The 21,568-nt window shown below is 34.7% G+C and overlaps 2 protein-coding genes across 2 annotated transcripts; one reads left to right on the forward strand and one right to left on the reverse strand.

Moving 5' to 3' along the window:
* Positions 1 to 1,398: 1,398 nt before the first annotated feature.
* Positions 1,399 to 3,658, forward strand: LOC139862909 (histone-lysine N-methyltransferase family member SUVH9-like). Its single transcript, XM_071851534.1, has one exon. The coding sequence runs from the start codon at positions 1,399 to 1,401 to the stop codon at positions 3,403 to 3,405; it is 2,007 nt and encodes a 668-aa protein (XP_071707635.1). The 3' UTR covers positions 3,406 to 3,658.
* Positions 3,659 to 7,371: 3,713 nt separating this feature from the next.
* On the reverse strand, positions 7,372 to 11,265 carry LOC139862332 (lariat debranching enzyme). The gene is made up of 10 exons (XM_071850926.1): positions 11,127 to 11,265; positions 10,282 to 10,422; positions 9,947 to 10,104; positions 9,662 to 9,783; positions 9,358 to 9,551; positions 9,085 to 9,267; positions 8,870 to 8,988; positions 8,576 to 8,721; positions 8,013 to 8,117; positions 7,372 to 7,709 (listed from the first exon to the last, which is right to left on the reverse strand). The coding sequence occupies exons 2-10, from the start codon at positions 10,402 to 10,404 to the stop codon at positions 7,609 to 7,611; spliced, it is 1,251 nt and encodes a 416-aa protein (XP_071707027.1). The 5' UTR covers positions 10,405 to 10,422; positions 11,127 to 11,265; the 3' UTR covers positions 7,372 to 7,608.
* Positions 11,266 to 21,568: the final 10,303 nt, after the last annotated feature.

The raw sequence follows: 21,568 nt of genomic DNA on the forward strand, positions 1-21,568 counted from the left end.
AATATTCATTTATGGTATGCCTTTTCAAAAGAATGCAATGTTTACAAAACGTATCATATAGAGGTCAAATACCTCGCAATGAAATCAATGAATGACATGTTCGTCCATATGGATTTGGAGCGATCGTCACACTACCATTCCATATTAACAATCATTCTTTTACACGATGTACTTTGTTCCGGGGTTGATTTACTCATGGATATACCGTCACGCTTACACATAAATATAACATTCGTCAAGTAACTGTTTTTTTCATCTTTTGATAACAATAACTTGACTACGAGAATGTGACTCCTTATTTACTTATTTAGCCATTTTTCACGATTATTGAACATCTAAATTTGAGAACTTAGTTTTAATATGATAACAAAATATAATTTAGAGTACTATTATATGAGGTATTATACTTGACACACTTAACATATTTTTTCCCTTATAAGGTTCTGAATATAACTTTTTGAATGTTCAAACTATTAACTACTCCGTATAAGTTTATCTTATATAGTTATCATAATATCACATCTTGAAATGGAGAGGTAGTAGCATACAAAAGTATGTTAGTGAGGTGGTATCTGGTCGAAATTGTATTTTGTATTCTTTTAGGTCTCTTTCACTTTTAATGAAATGATTAAGTTATGTGAAAGTTTTTTGTTTTTTAGTACTCCAATTTATTGTTATGAATGGAATGTGAGTATGATATGATGTGCGGATGGGATGTGTTAGGCATCTCGTTACTCAAGATCACTATAAGACCCTTTCTGACGAAAAGAAGTAACGGCTTGGGATTCTATGTGTTAAAAAAGTCACGCTCATAAATGGCCTAATGGGGCATGGTTTTACATGTTGGTTGGGCGCGAGTGGAAATCCTACGGGAAAAACAACACTTCTAACTCAGACCATCATTAACGGGAGCGTGCTCCCCCAAGTGCTACCCAACACGCCTAATAACAATGGCGTGCTCACAGAAGTTTAATTGGCGTTTGTGTTTGGAGCGCGGGAAAAAATTGTGGGGTGTTGAATTTTAATTGGTAGAATTTATTTTCCTTTTTAATATTTATTCACTATCACTATTTCAGCTAACTTCCAATCATATCACTCCTACCCATCAACACGCCCATTTTATCGGTGAGCGTCATGGAAGGTGGTCTCACACAAAAAATCCACGCCATTACTCGCGGTAGTGGTCAAAATACAAATAAAAATTCACATCCCAAGAAAAGATTCTACAATTTTTTCCCTCTACATTTTTCTCTAATTTGGATTTGAAAATTTGAATCGAATTGAATTGAAATTGAAATTGAAATTGAAATTGAAGTGTAATACCCGACTGTCTGATAATTTTCATTCCTTTTTAGGTCACCATTTCCATCACCTTCCACACAGGTCTATCCAACATTTATGGGTTCTCTAACTGACCTAAATCATTACCCTGATTCTCCGGCCACCAGCACCAACACCACCCCCACCGGCGCTACCACCTTAACCCCAAATATCCCCAAATTAGAACCTAAAGAAGAACCTTATGATGATGAACCCCAATTTACTCCCACCAATTTCATAAACCCTAACCCTAATTTCACTCTCAACACGCAACAACCTGATACATCACAACTACAACTACTAACTCTACAACACACCAGCAACACTAATGAGAATGACGTTTATTCCGAATTCAAACGTGTTTCTGAAATGTTCCGCTCTGCTTTTGAAAATTCGGATAAATACGGTTCTGGCGAGCTCATGGATCCGAATTCGTTGGCAATCGTACCAGTTCCGGATGAAAACCAGCATCCTGTGGTAGTAACCGAATCGTCTGATAGACGAAATCAAGGAAGGTCGTCTGAACTGGTAAGATGTAATTTAGGAATTAAAGAAGAACGGCATTTTCGTGATACTCATAGGAAATGTAGACTGATGTATGATTCACTTAGGGTTTTTTGTGCTGTGGAGGACGAAAAGCGTAGAAATACCGTTTTGATAGGGCGGAGATTGCGTTGGCGTTCGCGTAGTGATTTGAAAGCTGCTACAGTGATGAAAACTCGCGGACTCTGGCAGCATCGTGATAAAAGGATCGTCGGATCGATTCCAGGGGTTTACATAGGCGATATTTTTCTTTATAGAATGGAGTTATGTGTTGTTGGACTCCATGGTTTGCCTCAAGCTGGGATCGATTACTTGATATCTAGTCAGAGTTCGAACGGTGATCCGATTGCTACGAGTATAATTGTTTCGGGTGGTTATGAAGATGATCAAGATGCTGGTGATGTGATTATATATACAGGACAAGGTGGGCAAGATAAACACTGCAGACAGGCTGATCATCAAAGATTAGAAGGTGGAAACCTTGGAATGGAAAGGAGTATGCATTATGGAATCGAGGTACGTGTTGTTCGCGGGTTTAAATATGAAGGTAGTCCAAGTGGTAAAGTTTATGTTTATGATGGATTGTATAAAGTTGTTGGTTCATGGTTTGAAGCTGGTAAATCGGGTTTTGCAGTTATAAAGTTTAAGCTTGTGAGGATAGAAAATCAACCTAAAATGGGAAGTGTGATTCTTAAGTATGCTGAAAATCTTAAAAACGGACTGTTGGAAATTAAGTCTAACGGATGTGTTCGAATGAATATGTCTATGAAGAAAGAAAACGTTCCTGTGTATCTTTTTAATGATATTGATGATAATCAGGACCCGATGTTATATGAGTACCTGGCAACGTCTGTTTTCCCGCCTTTTGTTTATCATACGAAAGGTGGTGGATGTAATTGTGTTGATGGGTGTACAAATGATTGTCTGTGTGCTAGGAAAAATGGCGGTGCATTTGCTTATGATCGAAGCGGAGTACTTATTAGAGGAAAACCGTTAATATTTGAATGCGGGCCCCATTGTAAGTGCCCGCCCAGTTGTAGGAACCGCGTGAGTCAAACGGGTATTAAACATAGGTTTGAAGTGTTCAGGTCGCGTGAAACTGGTTGGGGAGTTAGATCGTTTGATTTGATTCAAGCGGGTACTTTTATTTGCGAATATACTGGAGTTGTTCTTACAAGAGAACAAGCTCAATTGTTTAGTATGAATGAGGACAGTTTAATTTATCCGAATCGGTTTTGTGAGAGATGGGCTGAATGGGGGGATTTGTCACAGATATTTTCAGACTATGAACGACCATCGTATCCATCTGTACCGCCACTTGATTTTGCGATGGATGTTTCTAGAATGCGGAATGTTGCTTGTTATATGAGCCACAGTTCGAGTCCAAATGTTTTAGTTCAGTTGGTGCTGTATGATCATTTTAATTTTGCGTTTCCGCATCTTATGTTATTTGCTTTAGAGAATATTCCTCCTATGAGAGAACTTTGTCTTGATTATGGAGTAGCGGATGAGTCGACAGGGAAGCTGTCCATTTGTAACTAAGTTAACTTTGAGTAGCATTTTAGTAACTGAATTCAGATTCAGTTATTTGCTGTTTTCGTTCAGTTACAAAAGGTCTCTAGCAGGTATGAAGCAATCGACGGCTGTTATAACAAAGCTGATATACAACATCCATGAGTGGATGTGATAGTTTTGTTGTAGACTAATGCATGCTTTAATTACTAATTTCAAGTGTTTTATTATTAGCTATTAGCTAGTACTAGTATATATCAAGTTCAAGTGTCATAATAGATGTCATGTTAGCGCAATTGGAGCTCTTATGTATCTTACAAATTGTACAAGACTTGACATTTCTTTTGCATTTAATTTGTTGGCAAGGTTCAGCTCAGTTTCTACCAAAAGACACTTGAATAGGATCAAACACATATTTCGATACCTTCGAGGAACTACTGATTTAGGATTATTTTATTCTAACGAATCAAAACAAGATTTGGTTGGTTATGTAGATGCAGATTATTTATTTTATCCACATAAAGCTAAATCTCAAAATGGATATGTATTCCTAAATGGAGGTACCGCAATATCATGGCGTTCTCAAAAACAAACACTTGTTGCAACATCATCAAATCATGCCGAAGTGATTGCATTACATGAAGCTACTCGGGAATGTTTTTGGTTGAGATCAATGACACAACTCATTACTGATTCTTGTGGACTAGAACGCGATAAAAGTCCAACAACTATCTATGAAGATAATGCAGCTTGCATAGCACAGATGAAAGAATGGTATATCAAAAGTGACCGAACAAAACACATACCTCCTAGATTCTTCTCATACACTCAAGATCTCATTAAGAACAACCAGATTGAAATGAGATATGTTCAATCCAGCAAAAACTCTGCTGATCTTTTCACCAAATCACTTCCAACTGCTATTTTCAGAACACACGTTCATAGCATTGGCATGAGACATGTTCAAAAGATGTAACAGCTGAAGCGATGTCTACTTGAGGGGGAGTCAATTCTATGCTGCACTCTTTTTCCCTTAGCTAAAGTTTTTTTTCCACTGGGTTTTCTTTAGCAAGGTTTTTAACGAGGCAGTACTAGTTGCTCTCTAATAAAATTGTCATCCAAGGGGGAGTGTTATAATAATATATGTAATATGTATAGAAAGTCATAAATGAAATGCATGTTATAATAATATATATAAGTATAGAAAGTCATAAATGGATGACAATTTTAGTCGTATAAATACATGATAGATCAAGCATGAAAATTGTACCTATTCTTCAATTTACTTCCTAATATATATACTCTCACTTTTGATCTTATATAATACTAGAAATATTTGGTAGAAGTTTAGGCCATAATAGTTGTTAAATACAACTAAATTACAACAGAATGTCAAAACTGAGTAGGTTTCACATTTTTTCTTTTTGATTTTTTATGAATAAAATAAATACAGTAATAAATTACTTATGATAAAAAAGAAACCATCAATATGCGATGTTTAGGTTTAACTTCGGGTGCATATGTATTGTTAAATTGGTGGACGGTGGTGTTTGTGTAGGTATGTGTTTAGGTACACAAGGTTGGAGAATTCGGATCTCGGAGAGATATCGTTTGAACTTTTTTAGGGAGATCTCGGCATCTCGGAATAATCTCGGGGAGATCTCGAACGTTGACTTACGTTGATTTTATAGAGTTTTTAATAAAAATATACATAGAAACATAAATATATGTATATTTATATACGTTTTTACGAGATTTTACAAAAATATCCGAGAAATGAGCGAGAAAATCTTAGAAATTACGAATTTTACAAGAAAATCTTACAAATTAGCAAGAAAATCCGAGAAATCGTGGCTTTGACTAAGTTTGACCCCGTTGACCGAGAAATCTCGGGAGATGAACATCTCATCTCGGTTGCCTTCTAAAAACGAGATCTCGAGAGATTTACAACACTGTAGGTACCTAATGTGCTTAATCTCAATTGTTCATTCTTAATCTCGCGTTTTGAAACGTGTAGAGTGAGCTTTAATGGTTAGAGTCGGATTTAGATTGTGTTTGTACATGCAGTTCTCAGAAGTGTTTCAAGGTTGTAACTACCGGATCATTTGATCTTTATATATATAATATTTTTGTCAAAAAAATAATTTAATTACTTAATTAAAAGCTTAAAAATAAATTTAAAATTCATAAAATTATATTAAAAATTACTTACATAAAAATTACAATAACTAAAATTTTTGAATATCATGGGAAACTCAATGAAACCGTTAACATTTATTAACCTCTCGATTTTCGAAATAGGGTTTATCCTGATTATATGTGTTTGCTTAAACGTCTTTCTCCGGGTTAAAACATGCACCTAAAGTTTGGTATCAACGATTTGCAGATTATGTGGCCACGATGGGTTTCACACATAACAAGTGCGACCATTTGCTTTTTATTTACCGACATGGGGCTGACATAACTTACTTACTCGTGTATGTAGGTGATATCTTGCTTACCACCACTTCACACGCTTTACGAGAACGATTTACTGGTCTCATGGCAGCTGAATTGCGATGAAGGATTTGCGACCCATTAGTTGTTTCCTCGACATATTAGTTACTCGCACTTCGCAGGGTCTCTTCTTATCTTAATCCAAATATGCTGATGATATATTGGAACGAGCATGCATGTTAAATTGCAAGCCTGTCTCCAGCCTAGTTGATACAACTAAATTAGGTTCCAATTCAGGTCCTTTGTTTTCTGACCCTACACAATACAGATGCCTTGCTGGGGCTTTACAATATCTTACTTTTACTCGACTCGACATATCATATGTCGTGCAACAGATTTGTCTTCACATGCACGCCCCGTCAGATGCGCATATGAATGCTCCCTGACGAATTCTTAGATATATTCGCGGGACTTCTAGTTACGACCTTCAACTTTTTAAGTCACCCACTACGAGTTTAGTTTCTTACACGGATGCGGATTGAGGTGGATGCTCTTACACTCGTCGTTTGACGTCGGGATATTGTGTTTTCTTTGGTGATAATTTAGTTTCTTGGTCGTCTAAACGTCAAACAACTATGTCCCGTTCGAGTGCTGAAGCGGAATATCGAGGTGTGGCGAATGTCGTATTTGAAACATGTTGGCTTCGTAACCTTTTTCTCGAGCTTCACTGTCCGATTAGTAACGCTACAATCGTTTATTATGACAACGTCATCGCTATCTATATTGACGGAAATCCAGTTCAGCATCAGCGAACAAAACCCATACAGATGGATAATCATTTCGTTCTTGAAAAAGTAGCTAGAGGACTTGTTCGGGTTTTACACATTCCTTCTAGATATCAAGTCGCGGACATTCACCAAAGGCCTACGGCGTGTTCTTTTCCAAGATTTTCGGGACAGTCTCAGTGTCCGATGTCCTCCCACTTCGAGTGCGGGGGTATAATAGACGTATTATAGATGTAGGCTAATTCCAATATAGTAGGAGTCATGACTTGTGTAAGAAGTCTAAGGGATGAGGAATTAGATAATATGTATTTGGAAGATTACTAGACGATGTATGCAAAGTATATATCCCTAATACAATTGGTACTTATTAATAGACATATAATAGATGGAGTCTATTTCCAATATAATAGGAGTCATAATTTGTGTAGAAGTGTAAGGGATGAGTCCCAACCACATTAGGTATATACTTTCCATACATTGTCTTGTAACCTTCCCTATATTAATGAGAATACATACGATTAATAGGGAATCCAAGATTCAACAACCAGACAGAATGATGACCATAGCATGATGACTACCAAGGTCATGTCAACTAACCAATCACGGAGTGTGGCAACTACTAAAAAACGAAATTAATTTAACATCATTAAAAAGATCATACATACATATTGCTAGTGTAAAGTGTAAACAACAATAGAGACCAGCTTACTTGGAGAATTACAGAAACAAGAAAGAGAATTTAAAATAATAATCCCACACTACTTAACTAACAAGTAATCAAAAACTAATGGCATATCTTGAAAACCATCTAAAATCCCCATACCTAATACCTAATGGAAATTTAACAGCCCAAACTAAAAATTACAATGTAAAGTTCTCTATTGCATCAAAACCAAATACTCGGATTATGCAACACTATCATGCTACCTTACATCATGCTAATTAGGGAACATATAAACGATGATCATATCACAACCTTTATTGGTATTGAAATGAGAGGGTTATCAGAATATTAGTCGGGCACTTGTTCATCATCGTCATCATCCTCTGGGAGTTGTATATTATTAACATCCTCAAAGGGTCCGCCGTCTTCACTATTATAATCAACTGGACCTATATAAGCGTGTTCAAAAAAATTGGTAAATACAATGGTAACAATGCCAAGCGGACAAAGGAGAACAAATGTATATGTTGTCTAATTAGCCAATCTTTTATAAACATGAATGAATGTGCTGACGAATGGAACAATGTTATAGGCTTTTCATGTATTTAAAAATTGCTTAATATGGCCATGAGAACTGATATTTGAACCGTGATAACAGTTTTATTTACTTAATAAAGCAGTTGTAAATACATAACAGAACAGTCGATTAATTGAGCTATCAAACGAACTTCTGAAAGGCAATAAAAACAAACCTCTAAAAATGGATGCTTGACTGGGACCCGGCTCACCCTTATCAAGAAGGTATGGAAGTTCTAAAAACTGTAACAATGCTTCTGTTTGAGGGTTACGAATATGCCCTGGAAAAAAGAAGGGTAAGTTAATACAAAAATAGAATGACATCTATATTATATTTAGTCCACTCTTAATCACTTAAACGTGAAGTACTTGAATTACCAATATACACCAATTTAATTTAACTACAAATTCAAAAGCAAATAAGTCCTTACAACTGTTACAAGTCGGTATAAATAAAATACAAAATCAAAATCAGATGAAAAATGATTAAATAACCACAGCATTGTGATCAGGATTACATATAAACCAACCCAAATCGATTAAATCCAACTAATGCCACACATATATAATGAACTTAAGTGGAGCGTGAGTACCCTACTAGTTTATTTCAAACAGAAATTCAGTTAACTCCATCGAAGAGGAAAAATGTTGGTTTGCAAAAGACAAAACCAAAGCATAATAAACTTACAATAAGACGAGGAAAGCAACATGGACTAAGAAGATATTTGAGTTTACATACCAGAAAAGGAACCTTTAGCATCATGACTCTGAGAAGATTTGTAACATGGAACTGTGCGCACAAACTCAAACGGTTTACTTCCTCTAGATTGCATCTTACTCTTTACCCATCGTCGACAATCTTCCATTTCAAGCGGTGGTATACCCCTAAATAAAAATGTAATTAACTAAAGGAGGAACCAATCAAATGACGGTTGTGGAGAAAAGGGGTGTGTGTGTGTGTGTGTGTGTTATGTGTGTGTGTATGAGTGACTGTACATAATAGGTGGGATAAATTTTACATTCTAAAAAGTACCTAAAATAAGCTTTTTTTGCAGTCAAAGGAAAAACGGAATTGAATCTACGCGTTATTGCTAGCCACTCTTCATCATACTGAATCTCATATGGTCCAGGCTCTGATTCAACTTCAATAATCTAATCAAATTAGAAAATTACAAAAAAGAACCTCTGTATCAGTCACAATCTCCAACCCAAAAAGACAACAAAACAAAAGTACATGTGAAATTCTACCTGCAAAAACTTTCGTTTCGGGAGACATTTATCCAGTGCAAGAAATTTTGTAACCTGACCTCCATCTTCATGTTCGACTAAAGCAGCAAACTTGCAATGCAAGTGAGCAGAGAACCAGTAAGGAGGTTTTAATTTTTCTAACAACTCTGCAGCAGGTTTACTCCCCAAAGTTCTTGATTGAATCTTGAAATTAACATGGTCAAATAGTCAATGTCCAAAGCTGAAACGAGATCTTAATATGGACAACAATTTACATAGAAGAAATTCAGATACCTCTTGCTCAAAAAAAGGCTTACTGCGAACAAGATTTCTCCAGTTTCCATGATCGGTAATCCCGACCGGCCAATCATGTGAGATAAAAATATCGACGGGTTCTTCAATTTGCATGAGTTTGTGAACATCGTATTCTCGCACATGGTATACTGATCTGATTTCATTATTGTTATACGGAGGCCTTTCAAAATGTCCTGTTCAAGAAAAAAAAGCAAACTTTTTTTAAAACATCTTACAAAAAGGCTAAAAGCTACACTTTAGACATGTCAGACAACAAGCATAAATATATACATGCATAACTGACCTAAATGATAATGACGATCTTTGTAAATTCCAGAAAGACCACCAATGCGAATGTTCCCAAATTTGACCACTCCTGCAAATCCCAAGAAGTATATATCAGGTGCTGCCCATCCTCCATAGTATCTAAATAATCGGCTAATATGTTAGAGTTCTTGAGCAACTTATCAGCAATAAACTTTAGTATAAGGACCATTAACGAAATTATCAACAAACTAACTATACACATACGGTTCTAAGTAAACAATGAACGAAAAATACATTTTAAGAACAAAAGTAAATAACTCACAATTCCCAGAGGTAGTTGGATGCTTCATGATTTCCTCCAATGAATATAGTTGGAAATGGCGCTACTTTTTCTCCAGAATAATATTTCCAGAAAGTATTCATGCTCTTAAATTTGGCTGGTACATTTAAGCTTTCCAAATCTTTCTCATTCCTAACAGCCTATCCAAACAAACAAACAACGTAACACATTCTTTCATACAGTTACAGTTAAAACGGTCATACATGTGTTTTAAAGAATATATATATATATATATATATATACACACATATTATAAAATACTATAGACTTTTATATGTGTTGAAAACAAAAATAAGAAGGTAATCAATAAGTGTAACCTGAAAATCACCACAGCAAATAAGAAGATCAATTTTAGTCTTTTCAACTTGTTGTAAATGCAAGAGAGTTGCATAGACATTATCCAAATCCCCATGCATACATCCTTCTACTGCGATCTTCATGTATAATAACTTCTAGTCCTGATATAACAGTCACATTACCCTTATCCTCTAATAACACAACTGACAACTTCATTTTTATTGGCTACAGAAACTTAACAGCCCACCCTATTGGCCACAACGCTATTCAGGTTTTTTCTTTTCTTTTTATTATCATACAATCAAATCAAATACCATTCGTAAAAAAATCAAGGATACAATAACATACATACATTTGTAAACCAAATCTTCAAAAACTCACTCACTCACTAATGCAATGTATATATCCAATCACTCAATTAATGCAAATCTGGATAATCACAAGGTTAATTTCAGGGTACATACAGGTTAGGATCAAAACGTACTTTTTGAAAAAGATAAATTAATGACTAAAAAAGGAAGTATGTTTAATACTTTTGAAATTTATGTGACCAAACATTGTTATTCTCAGAATAGTATTAAACTTTACTTCAAATCTTTAGCAATAACAGATTTCACAATAAGTCGATAATAAAATGTATTTCACATTCCCCCACCCTTAATTTTGATTCAAAATCCAAAAAAATCAACACAGAGTAAGTTTTATAGATTTTCAAGACAATCGAAAAAAAAAAGTTACGCAATCGAACCGAAAGTTTCAGAAGCGAATTATAAGTTATATAACTATAATTATATTTTGATGTAATGAAGTTTAAAATTCACTATTGTGAACAACAAATTTGTAATACAAATAAGATAAAACATACAAGTTATTCCAATTCTGCAATAATGTGTTGTAGATTGTAGAAGCGGCGGAGCACACCGGCGATGGTAACCAACGGCTGTGAACAACGGCGATGGTGGGTTTAGGGTTTACGTATTACGGAGTATGACGTTGGATATCTATTCTGACCCGATCCGTATATTTACGAGTAATATACACGTATTGATCTAGGCATTCTTTTCTTTTGCTTATTTTATTTTTTTATTTTTTTATTTTTCTGTGCTCGGCAGTTTTTACTGTTTTTTGGGCATTCATTTATTTGTCCTTTCTTTAATAAAAAGTTCTTAGTTTTTTGGTCAAAAATAAAAACTATGATCACGACTCTATCGACATTACACTAATAATAGAAATAGTACAAATAACAATTGTCTTTAACAAATGAAAACAACTAAAACCAGTGGCGGAATCAGGACTTTTTTTTTTACCGGGGGCAAAAAAAAAAAAACATATGAAGTTTTTTAGGTAAAATACGGAGGTTTTGAGACAAAAAATAAAGATTTTTAGGCAAAATATGGAGTTTTTTGAACAAAATTTGAAGGTTTGTGGCAAATCTTGAAGTTTTTATGGCAAAATTTGGAGAAATTTGGGCAAAATACGAAGATTTTGAGCAAAATATGTAAGTTTGAGGGAAAAAAAACCACCGGGTGCAAAGTCAAAAAATTCAGAATTTTAACCCTGAAAAATGCAAATTCACTGGGGGCGGGCGCCCCACCTTGCCCCCAAATAAAAATGCTCCTGACTAAAACTTATGAGTTCGTATAGTCTACACTCCAAATTAAGAAAATGCATTAGAAAGTAAATTGATACTTGCATTTCGATGGAGAGAAACGTGTGACAACTTGATGAATCAATTTAACATTCATATACATGCACGAGGGCCTACCCGCCGAACACTTAATCACAAAGAACGTAAATACTCGATACAAATGACATTAAAACAGCCGAGACTCAAGTCACCAAGCAGTAAAACGTAGGGAGCACGACCAAATGTCAAGGAAAAATCGAGTATTGTGTTGACGATTCATTGGATCCGAGTGGTGGTTCATCGAGATGTAGGAAACATCTTGTGAAAACGAGTACAATGACACCACTACGAAAAGACCAGATCAAAGAAAACGAGCAAACTAGCCAAATAAAACTCCCTTACCACATGACACCATCAAACACGAACCAGAAATATCCTAAATCATCCTAAAGAAGTAGAAAATCATCGACAGTTACCACCGCAAACCATAAACTAAGCCTAAACAAGAAAATCACCCAGAACTACTGCAAACCCTCGTATTCAATACCTTAACCACAACATCAAATCAAAACGGAGCAATGAGCTTCTCATAGTGAGGCGCGAGCTAGGAGTTGACCGGTAGAGCAACCCAATAAAGCAAACCACCAGTGAAGTAAAACGAGGCCTCGACATTAGATACAACCAGAAGAAGAAAGTATCTTTAAGTTTAAGAGAACAGCGGCCCAACGGAGCTAAGTAAAAACAACGGAGAGATGATGATAAAAATGTGTTTTCCATAGAAGAACGATAGCGAAAATTCCATAATGGTGCGTTAAACAGCAAAAGCTAGATGTAATCGAGCGAAATCACAAGAGGTACCTTGGTTAAGTGGCCATATTGGATCCTTGGGAACCATCACAAGTACGCCCATATTTCTTCATTCTTCCCATGCCTAACCAAACCCTTATAGGTTTGGCATTTATTTAGCGAAAAGCTTCAAATCGCGGGGCCTTTCGTCATGGGTAACGAAATTGCTTGAATGCGCCTGATTATCGATATGCTGATCTAACGCTTGTTGAAGGTGGTTGGTTAGAGGGTCTAGTGAACTAGCCGACTCATTGGAAAACCAGGGAAACCAAACATATCTTAAGCCAAAGGGGAATCAGAGCACAACAACCAAGTATAGATAATAACGCAAACAAACTCTGACGGAGAGAATTTTTGCCCAACGATTTTCCGCCAAAAAATGATCGAGCTTTTAAATGAAACTCATAAGATTCCCGCATAAGGCCAAAGAATTCATGCTAACAAGCAACCAAACATCAACCTGAAGAACATTTCGACGATTGAATACAAAATACGGTTGCATAAAACAAAACAGTGAACATATCGATGAATAAGATACACTCTTAATTCCAATAATTATGTCGTCTATTATAAGCCATTAAACAATCGAGGTGAGAAAGGTCGTGTAAACGTCACCAGAGTTTGTTACGATGACCAAAAATAGGTCCGATTGTGTGACGATCGCTCCAAATCCATATGGACTAATACGTCATTCATCAATTTCATAGCGAGGTATTTGACCTCTATATGATACGTTTTATAAACATTGCATTCTTTTAAAAAGGTATACCATAAATGAATACTTAAATCCAAGGTTTTCGACATCTAATGATTTCTACATATAGACAATCACCATAAATAATGGTTTACAATAATAATTCTGTTGACAATGCAGTCAAAATAGATACATGGTGATGATTTTGTGAATGCAACGTTTCCTTGAAAAATATGTCATGTAAGACTCCATGCACATAGCTTGTCTAACATATAAGCAAACAGCGAAAGACTTCTTGGAAACCTGAGAATAAACATGCTAACAAGTGTCAACACAAAGGTTGGTGAGTTCATAGTTTTAATGTATCGCATAATCTGTATATAAAGGTGGATCACAAGATTTCAGTTGTTTCATCCAGAAACGTTTATCAAATTATTCTACAAGATTGAGCACCCTGGTAACTAAACTTTAACGTTATAATAAGTACCCCTGTTTTAACATACATGCAACCAACATGTACAATACACGCAATCCAACGTATACTAAACTCAAATATCATACGTCTGTTTTATAGTTCAGGCTAGGGTTTCTATACCTGGAACAGACGGGGATGTCAAGCCCTATGGATCCATATATAACTACTCGCGCCCACCAGTTCTTATAACTGGCAGTTACTAATTACCAAAGCTAAGGGATTTTTGGTTCAAACTCGGTGTAGAATTTAGTATGTACTTGTATCCATTACGTTTAAAATAAAGTGCATGTATTCTCAACCCAAAAATATAGATTGCAAAAGCAATTAAAAATGGAGCAAATGAAACTCACCTTAGCAGCATATAAAGTCGTTCACCAAAATGTGACCGAAACTCGGATTACCATGATGGTTAAAGCTAAGGGGTATACAATACTATTAAATTTTAGCACGAAATACTATTAAATACGATACAATTTTACACAAGATATTTATTTATTTATAGAATGGATATACTTAAACCTTGCTACAACACTTATAGGCAGTGTACCTAATCGTACAGTAGTGTAGTTTTTAGTAAGTCCGGTTCGTTCCACAGGGAAAATCTTTTAATCAAAGCTTAACGCTATATTAGTTTAATTTATAAAAATACGAATATATATATAAGTAATATTATTATTTTAAAGGGGGGTATTTACCGTTTAATGACCGGTTTGTCGATTTTAAAACTTTAGTAGCAGTTAAAACAAAATGTAAAATATTAAATAAATAAAAGACTTAATTTAAAGCGTAAAGTAAATAACGATAATGAAATTTGCATTAAAATAAACTTGCGATAATTAAAAAGTACGATAATTAAAATTGCAATTAAATATAATAACAATAAATAAAAGTGCGATAATTAGAAGTGCAATTAAATATAAAATAAAGGAAATTAAATATGAAATAAAAGAATTATGCTTATTTAAACTTTCCGTAATCATGATGCTTGACGTGTTGATTTTAGTTTTATGCCCATGGGTTAATTGTCCTTTGTCCTGGATTATTTAATATGTCCGTCTGGTTTTTGTCCATAACAGTCCATCAGTCATAAATATAAAGTGCGAGTGTCCTCGTCAAATTATCCTTATACCCGAATTTTAAATATTCCAACTAATTGGGGACTTAAACTGTAACAAGATTTTAATACTTTGTTTAATAATTACACCAGGATGTCGACTGAGTGTAACCCAAAGTTTTAATACTTTGTTATCAATTATGCCAATTGTCCTTGTACATAATTTCACCCCTGTTTTAATAATTCTAGTGGCTATTAATCCATTCCCGTGTCCGGTTAAATGAACGATTATTCGTACATATAAATACCCCGCCCATCGTGTCCGATCGAGTGTATATGGTTATTTATAGGGACGTCCAATTGTAAATCTTTATATTAACATTAACAAACTATCATTTAGTTAAACAAATATAAAGCCCATTAATAGCCCACAGTCTAATTTCCACAAGTGTCGTTCTTTTGTCCAAACCCCAATTATGGTACAAAGCCCAATTACCCAATTTTAATATTTTTAGCCCAACATCATGATTAGTTCGGATTAAATAAGCATAATAATAACTTAGCTACGAGACATTAAATTAAAAAAGGTTGAACATAACTTACAATGATTAAAAATAGCGTAGCGTTACACGGACAGAATTTCGACTTACACCCTTACAACATTCGCTAACATACCCTTATTATTAGAATTAAAATTAAAATTAAAATATAAATATATACTACGTATATAGATAGAGAGATTGATATTATGGATGGAAAAATGGTACACCAAAGCTCGATTTTTATAGGCATGTGATCTGGAAAAAGGGGCTCATGAGATCGCATGGATTTATGCCTTCCAGGCCATGCGATCGCATGGCCAGCTGGGGAGAGCCACTTTTGGTTGTTTTCTTCTGCCGACGTTTATTTAAATATAATATAATATATATATTAATTTTAAGAATTAATTATATATTATATTATATTCATATGCATAGTTGACTTGTAATTTTTAGTCCGTTGCGTCGAGCGTTGAGAGTTGACTCTGGTCCCGGTTCTGGATTTTCGAACGTCCTTGCGTACAATTTAATATCTTGTACTTTTCGTTTTGAATCTTGTACTCTTGTAATTTTGAGACGTTTCTTATCAATAATTGGAACCTCATTGATTGTATTTTGTACTTTTGAGCTTTTTGGCCGTTTGCGTCTTCAATTCGTCGAATCTGTCTTTTGTCTTCACCTTTTATTATTTAAACGAATATCACTTGTAAATAGGACAATTGCAACTAAAAGCTTGTCTTTCTTGAGGAATAATGCTATGAAATATATGTTCGTTTTTCGCATTATCATACCAAATAACCGTAGATCTCAACCTAGAGAACATATGTTGGTCAATAAATGTCTATCAAGGTAGGTCAGGTCATAGTGTATCACAATCCTAATGCTCGAGATCGACATACAAAAGTTATCCAAAGTCGTTTCAAAAAGTCAATTTTGACAATAGTTCAACAAAACGAGATGTGCCTTATATAAGGATTCATTTACTCGGCTGGTAATATTCAAAAATCTAATTTATCAATTTTACAAACAAGTTGTTTAAATATTAATTGTAAATTCAAAAGCAATTCCAATTAACGTCAATCATAATTCAGTTGACCATATCTTTTAATTCGTTCATCGAAATTATGCGATTTCTAAATGAAAAGTTATTGATTTTTCGCCAGCTTTTCAAAAACATGCATATCATATACCTTTTATCAGTAATATATGTATTTAATTCGTGATTCATCATAACTATCTAACGACGAAATTTAGCATACAAGCATGCATAAACATATATACTCGAGCACTAGACATGTATACACTATTAATATATAAAAGATAAGATATGAATGCTCACATATCAATATTGTGATTCAATATTGCAGGCAAGTACGTAGACGCAACAGAGATGATAAACACTAGGTTTGACTTGCAAACAATACCCACGAATATTACCCATAACCTCCATAGCTATAACCCATAATTTTCTTAGCTCTATCCCGTTCGAAAAGCTTATTTTGAAGTGACACGCTCATGACCTCGTCGTAGTATTTTATGTATAATATTAATAATAATAATAATAATAATAATAATAATAATAATAATAATAATAATAACAATAATAATAATAATAATAATAATAATAATAATAATAATAATAATATATAAAGAGAGCAGAGGGATGTGAGGATATGTGTGTGTGTAATCGAGCAAAAATGAATTCAATTTATAGACCTTTCCTGAAATCTGACCCCATGCGATCGCATGTGTTTTATGCCTATTTCCCATGCGATCGCATGGCCCCAAAATCCAGCTCACAATTTTTGTTGTTGTTTTGCTTGTCGACATAATTAAATATAATATATATAATTTAAATTAATTAATTATATAATATATTATATTCTCTTGTCTAGTTGACTTGTAATTTTTGTTGCGATAAGTCGTACGTCGTCACTCGACTTATGTCCCGGTTCCGGTTTTTCGAACGTCCTTTCGTACACTGAGAAAACTGGCACTTTACCTTTCGTGACTCGTACACTTGTCAAAATATAGACTTAACTATCCATAAACTATATCACTCGAATATAACTTATACATTGAAGTGTTTTGGTCATTTACTTCTATAAATCATCGTCTCGTTATCTATCAAAGTATATTTAATAATATTGTTTTAAATCAAAACGTTTAATAACCAAGTTAATATTCATAAACACGTTTTAAATACACATCGCAAGTTATTCATACAATTACAATTCCAACTTATCATATATTTTCAAATAGATATTTAAACCAATAAGTTTTATGCACAGTATCATACAATTAATACTTTGTTACGCTTTCAAGTTATAGCGTATATATGTATCTTTTTACATATAATTGTTCGAGAATCGTCGAGAACAGTCGATGGGTAATTGAATAGTTAAAAAATTTTGAGATTCAGTTGTACAGACTTTGCTTATCGTGTCGGAAACATTAAATCATATCGAGAATTTGGTTCAAAATAAGTCGAAATTTTCCGGGTCATCACAGTACCTACCCGTTAAAGAAATTTCGTCCCGAAATTTGAGTGAGGTCGTCATGGCTAACAATAAAAATGTATTCATGACGAATATGAGTTGATAAATAGAATTTTATCACCGTTGAATAATATGGATAAAATAATCCGATTACTCGAAGCGTATGAGGGAAGTTATCGTAATAGAGTAAAATGGAGAATAGAGATTTGTTTTAACTCATGATGTAGTAACGATTGATTTTCGAAATTTAAGGAATAGAAAATCTTCATAATCTAAATAAGATTTGATTCTTCAGAATTTAAGGAAATTAAGATTTCCTTTGATTAAATGCGTAATCTACCTCGATTGCTATGTCAGATATTTCGCTATAAATTGACCTCTTCCATTTCATTTATTTTCACCACTCCTATAATCTTCTTCCTTATTTCATACATCCCAATAGATTGTGAAAATGCTTAATCCAGTTCTGATTATTGATATTTTCCTGGCTATCGTATCCTTCATTCTTCTTTTTCATCTACCACCAGAGGAAGTTATTTTCTTCTACTATTATCTTGGGGTTATAGTGTTTTTCATTCTCCCGTGTCTTTATATTGCTATACGCATCGATATACATGGTTTGTAAATATCGGTGTTGTTGTCGGGCTTTATATTTTCCATTATATTTCAGAGCTTCATGCTTTTGTTTTCTCTTCCCGACTTCAAGTCACGTGAATAATGGTCCAGAATTTGTAGGTATGAAGTTTCGAATGATCATAATATACAAAGCAGAAAGGAAAGGTAATAGCACGATTTGATTTGTCAAATTACCAGAATATCCGGAAAAGACCGAATCATCAAGAAAATATTTTCTTGATATATTTAAAGATTATATAGAATGAAAGAGTTATGCAACATGGTTCATGATGAGGGTGTGATCTGTGAACCTTTATCACGTTCCATTAGAAACTCAGCATGACTTACTGTAATATAATCACGTTGATCAAGTGTCATTATATTATACTAACTCATGCTTCATTCCCAATATTACTTCAAAACATCAATTTTTTTGAATTTTTCAGATTTTAGAAACTAAAATAGTTTCTTTTATGATGTAACACAGATAGCGCGAAGAGGTAATGATTTCAGATAAGAATGGTTATGAAAATATCTTCAGAAATATGGAGGATATTTATAATGGGAGATACGATGATATCTTAGAATATTTAAGATAAGATGATGATGAAGAATATTATCCGCAAAGGTTTTAGAGTAAGGAGCAAGGTATTTGCTAAGAATTTCAGCAGACACTGAATCATTTGTATTCTTTGAAGATAGGTTTAGTCTTTGTGATTTGTCCACAGCCTCCTTCATGGTCTGCTCAATCCGTTTTTCAGTTTCAAACCTTCTCTTTTTCTCAGCTTTACCACCATACTATTCTTTATCATCAAACTTTTGACTGTTAAGGTCGTTTAAATTTTTTGCTGCTTCATCAGCATTTTTCCAATTTCGGAGAACTAATTTCGCAGTTTGGGGTGTTTTTCAAAAACTTCACATTCGAAGTGTGTAAGTCTAGAAGATAGACATTATATGTATATATATAACTGTTGGCGTAGAATTGCTGCGAAATTCAAAATACTGATTGCTAATTCCCAGTAGTTGGTATAGCAATTATTGTTACAAGATGTGGATGAGTAAATGATAGGGTTTCAATGAGTATAATGATTTTTCGGAAGGTCAAAGATCAATGAAGTTGTTGGTAAATTTACTGCTAATGTGGTGGGACATGAAAGGTTCCCCAGTAACAAGAACGTATATGTCAAGGTTATAATAAGGCTAATCTGAAAAGTCGAAGTTGACTGGTTGGAAGTGTGGTAAAGCTGGATACTTTGAAAAGGGATTTCAAGATTATTTTCGATAAAAACAATGCTAAAGGATCTTGCACAGCTTTGAAGTCAAAGTATAGCTTTGAAAGATGTAGAGATCTAAGAATGATGTCACGGGTTCAGAGTTATGACTTGGATTCTTGTAACAACCCAACCCGTTAACCAACCAATAACGCGGAATAAAAAAAAAATTTCTTTGTGCAGCAAATGGAGCAGCGCGCCATGACCCCGCGCGGCGCGCAAAAGGGCCTGGACAAGCTGCTGTCCCAAAAAGTCCCAAATGTGAAAATGTTTGACCACTTCCCGACACATTTAGACTAAACGGTTTTCACAACATATTATCATAGTTAAAACTAACACGTTCCATCAATAAAAAGGGTTTTACGACACCGGGCCCACATATGCCCAAATTACCCTTTAAGTACCAATTTCAAGTTTTCGATCACACGACTTTTAACACAAAATAAAGCCGAGCATGGCGATTGGGGATACGCTACCCAATCCTAATCAATCCAAAAGTAAGCCTTCTAAAGCAACTACGCGAGTCCACTAGTCCCACGCTTACCCGAGCCACCGCATCCATGCAAATCTATAAAAAGGTAAACAACGAGAGGGTAAGCTAACGTTTAGTGAGTGAGAATATACTACATACATATATATGCATAAAATGGACACGCCACACAAAACCAAATACCGCATACCGGAGCATCCAAGCATAAAGGCAAGCTAGTCTAAGCATACCGTAAGATCACTAAGCAACGAGCTAAAGATACATCAACAAAATATAAGTTCACCAACAACGATGTGAACAATGCCAATAAGCTACACCCGGAGGGTTAGCTACATCACGACAATACAACATTATATGTATACAATATATATAGATATATAGATATATATATATAAATATATATATATATATATATATATATATATATATATATATATATATATATATATATATATATATATATATCGAATAACATAATTTGCTTACGCTTACAACACAATAACCATGGTTAACCAAATCTTCGCAAGGGAATGACTTCGCGAAACAAGCCATCGATGTTCATAACAACCATTAGTGCACTTAACACTTCGTACACTAACCCCACGGGTGGCATCTTAACACTTCGATACTTCACCCCGGGTGGCGTCTTAACACGTCGTCACTTCACCCCAAGTGGTGTCTTAACACTTCGACACTTCACTCTTCATTTTACTTGAGGTGGCATCTTAACACGTCGATACTTCACCTCGAGTGTCGCCTTAACACATCGGCACTTCACCCGTTATTCTCTTGGACTGGCATCTTAGCACATCGATACTTCACTCCGGGTGGTGTCTTAACACATCGACACTTCACCCCGGGTGGCGTCTTAACACATCGACACTTCACCCGTCACATTACTTTGAGTGGTGTCTTAGCACATCGACACTTCACTCGTCACGCGAAATGTGGTGTCTTAGCACATCGACACTTCACATCTTACTCTACAACAAATAAATACATTATATACCTACGCATATAATTATTCCACTCACTATATTAACCCTTCGTCATTGGGGTTATATAAGTCCACATCACACGCCCATGTGATAACGTACACACAAAGTGTGCACCTCGCCAAAGTGGTCAACCAAAACGCACAACCGTGCCAATTGGACCTATACACAAGTCCAACAATTCCACCTATACGAGAAGTGAG

This window comes from Rutidosis leptorrhynchoides, chromosome 8 (assembly GCF_046630445.1).
Source record: "Rutidosis leptorrhynchoides isolate AG116_Rl617_1_P2 chromosome 8, CSIRO_AGI_Rlap_v1, whole genome shotgun sequence".
Lineage (NCBI taxonomy): Eukaryota > Viridiplantae > Streptophyta > Magnoliopsida > Asterales > Asteraceae > Rutidosis > Rutidosis leptorrhynchoides.

What these genes read in the sequence shown, in the direction of transcription:
- LOC139862909 (XM_071851534.1), top strand. Translation starts at nt 1,399, where the DNA reads ATGGGTTCTCTAACTGACCTAAATCATTACCCTGATTCTCCGGCCACC.
- LOC139862332 (XM_071850926.1), bottom strand. Translation starts at nt 10,404, where the DNA reads ATGAAGATCGCAGTAGAAGGATGTATGCATGGGGATTTGGATAATGTC. An exon ending in CGAAACGAAAGTTTTTGCAG is followed by an intron (nt 8,989 to 9,084) that starts GTAGAATTTCAC and finishes TAATTTGATTAG; the next exon opens with ATTATTGAAGTTGAATCAGA. An exon ending in GCAAAAAAAGCTTATTTTAG is followed by an intron (nt 8,722 to 8,869) that starts GTACTTTTTAGA and finishes ATTTTTATTTAG; the next exon opens with GGGTATACCACCGCTTGAAA.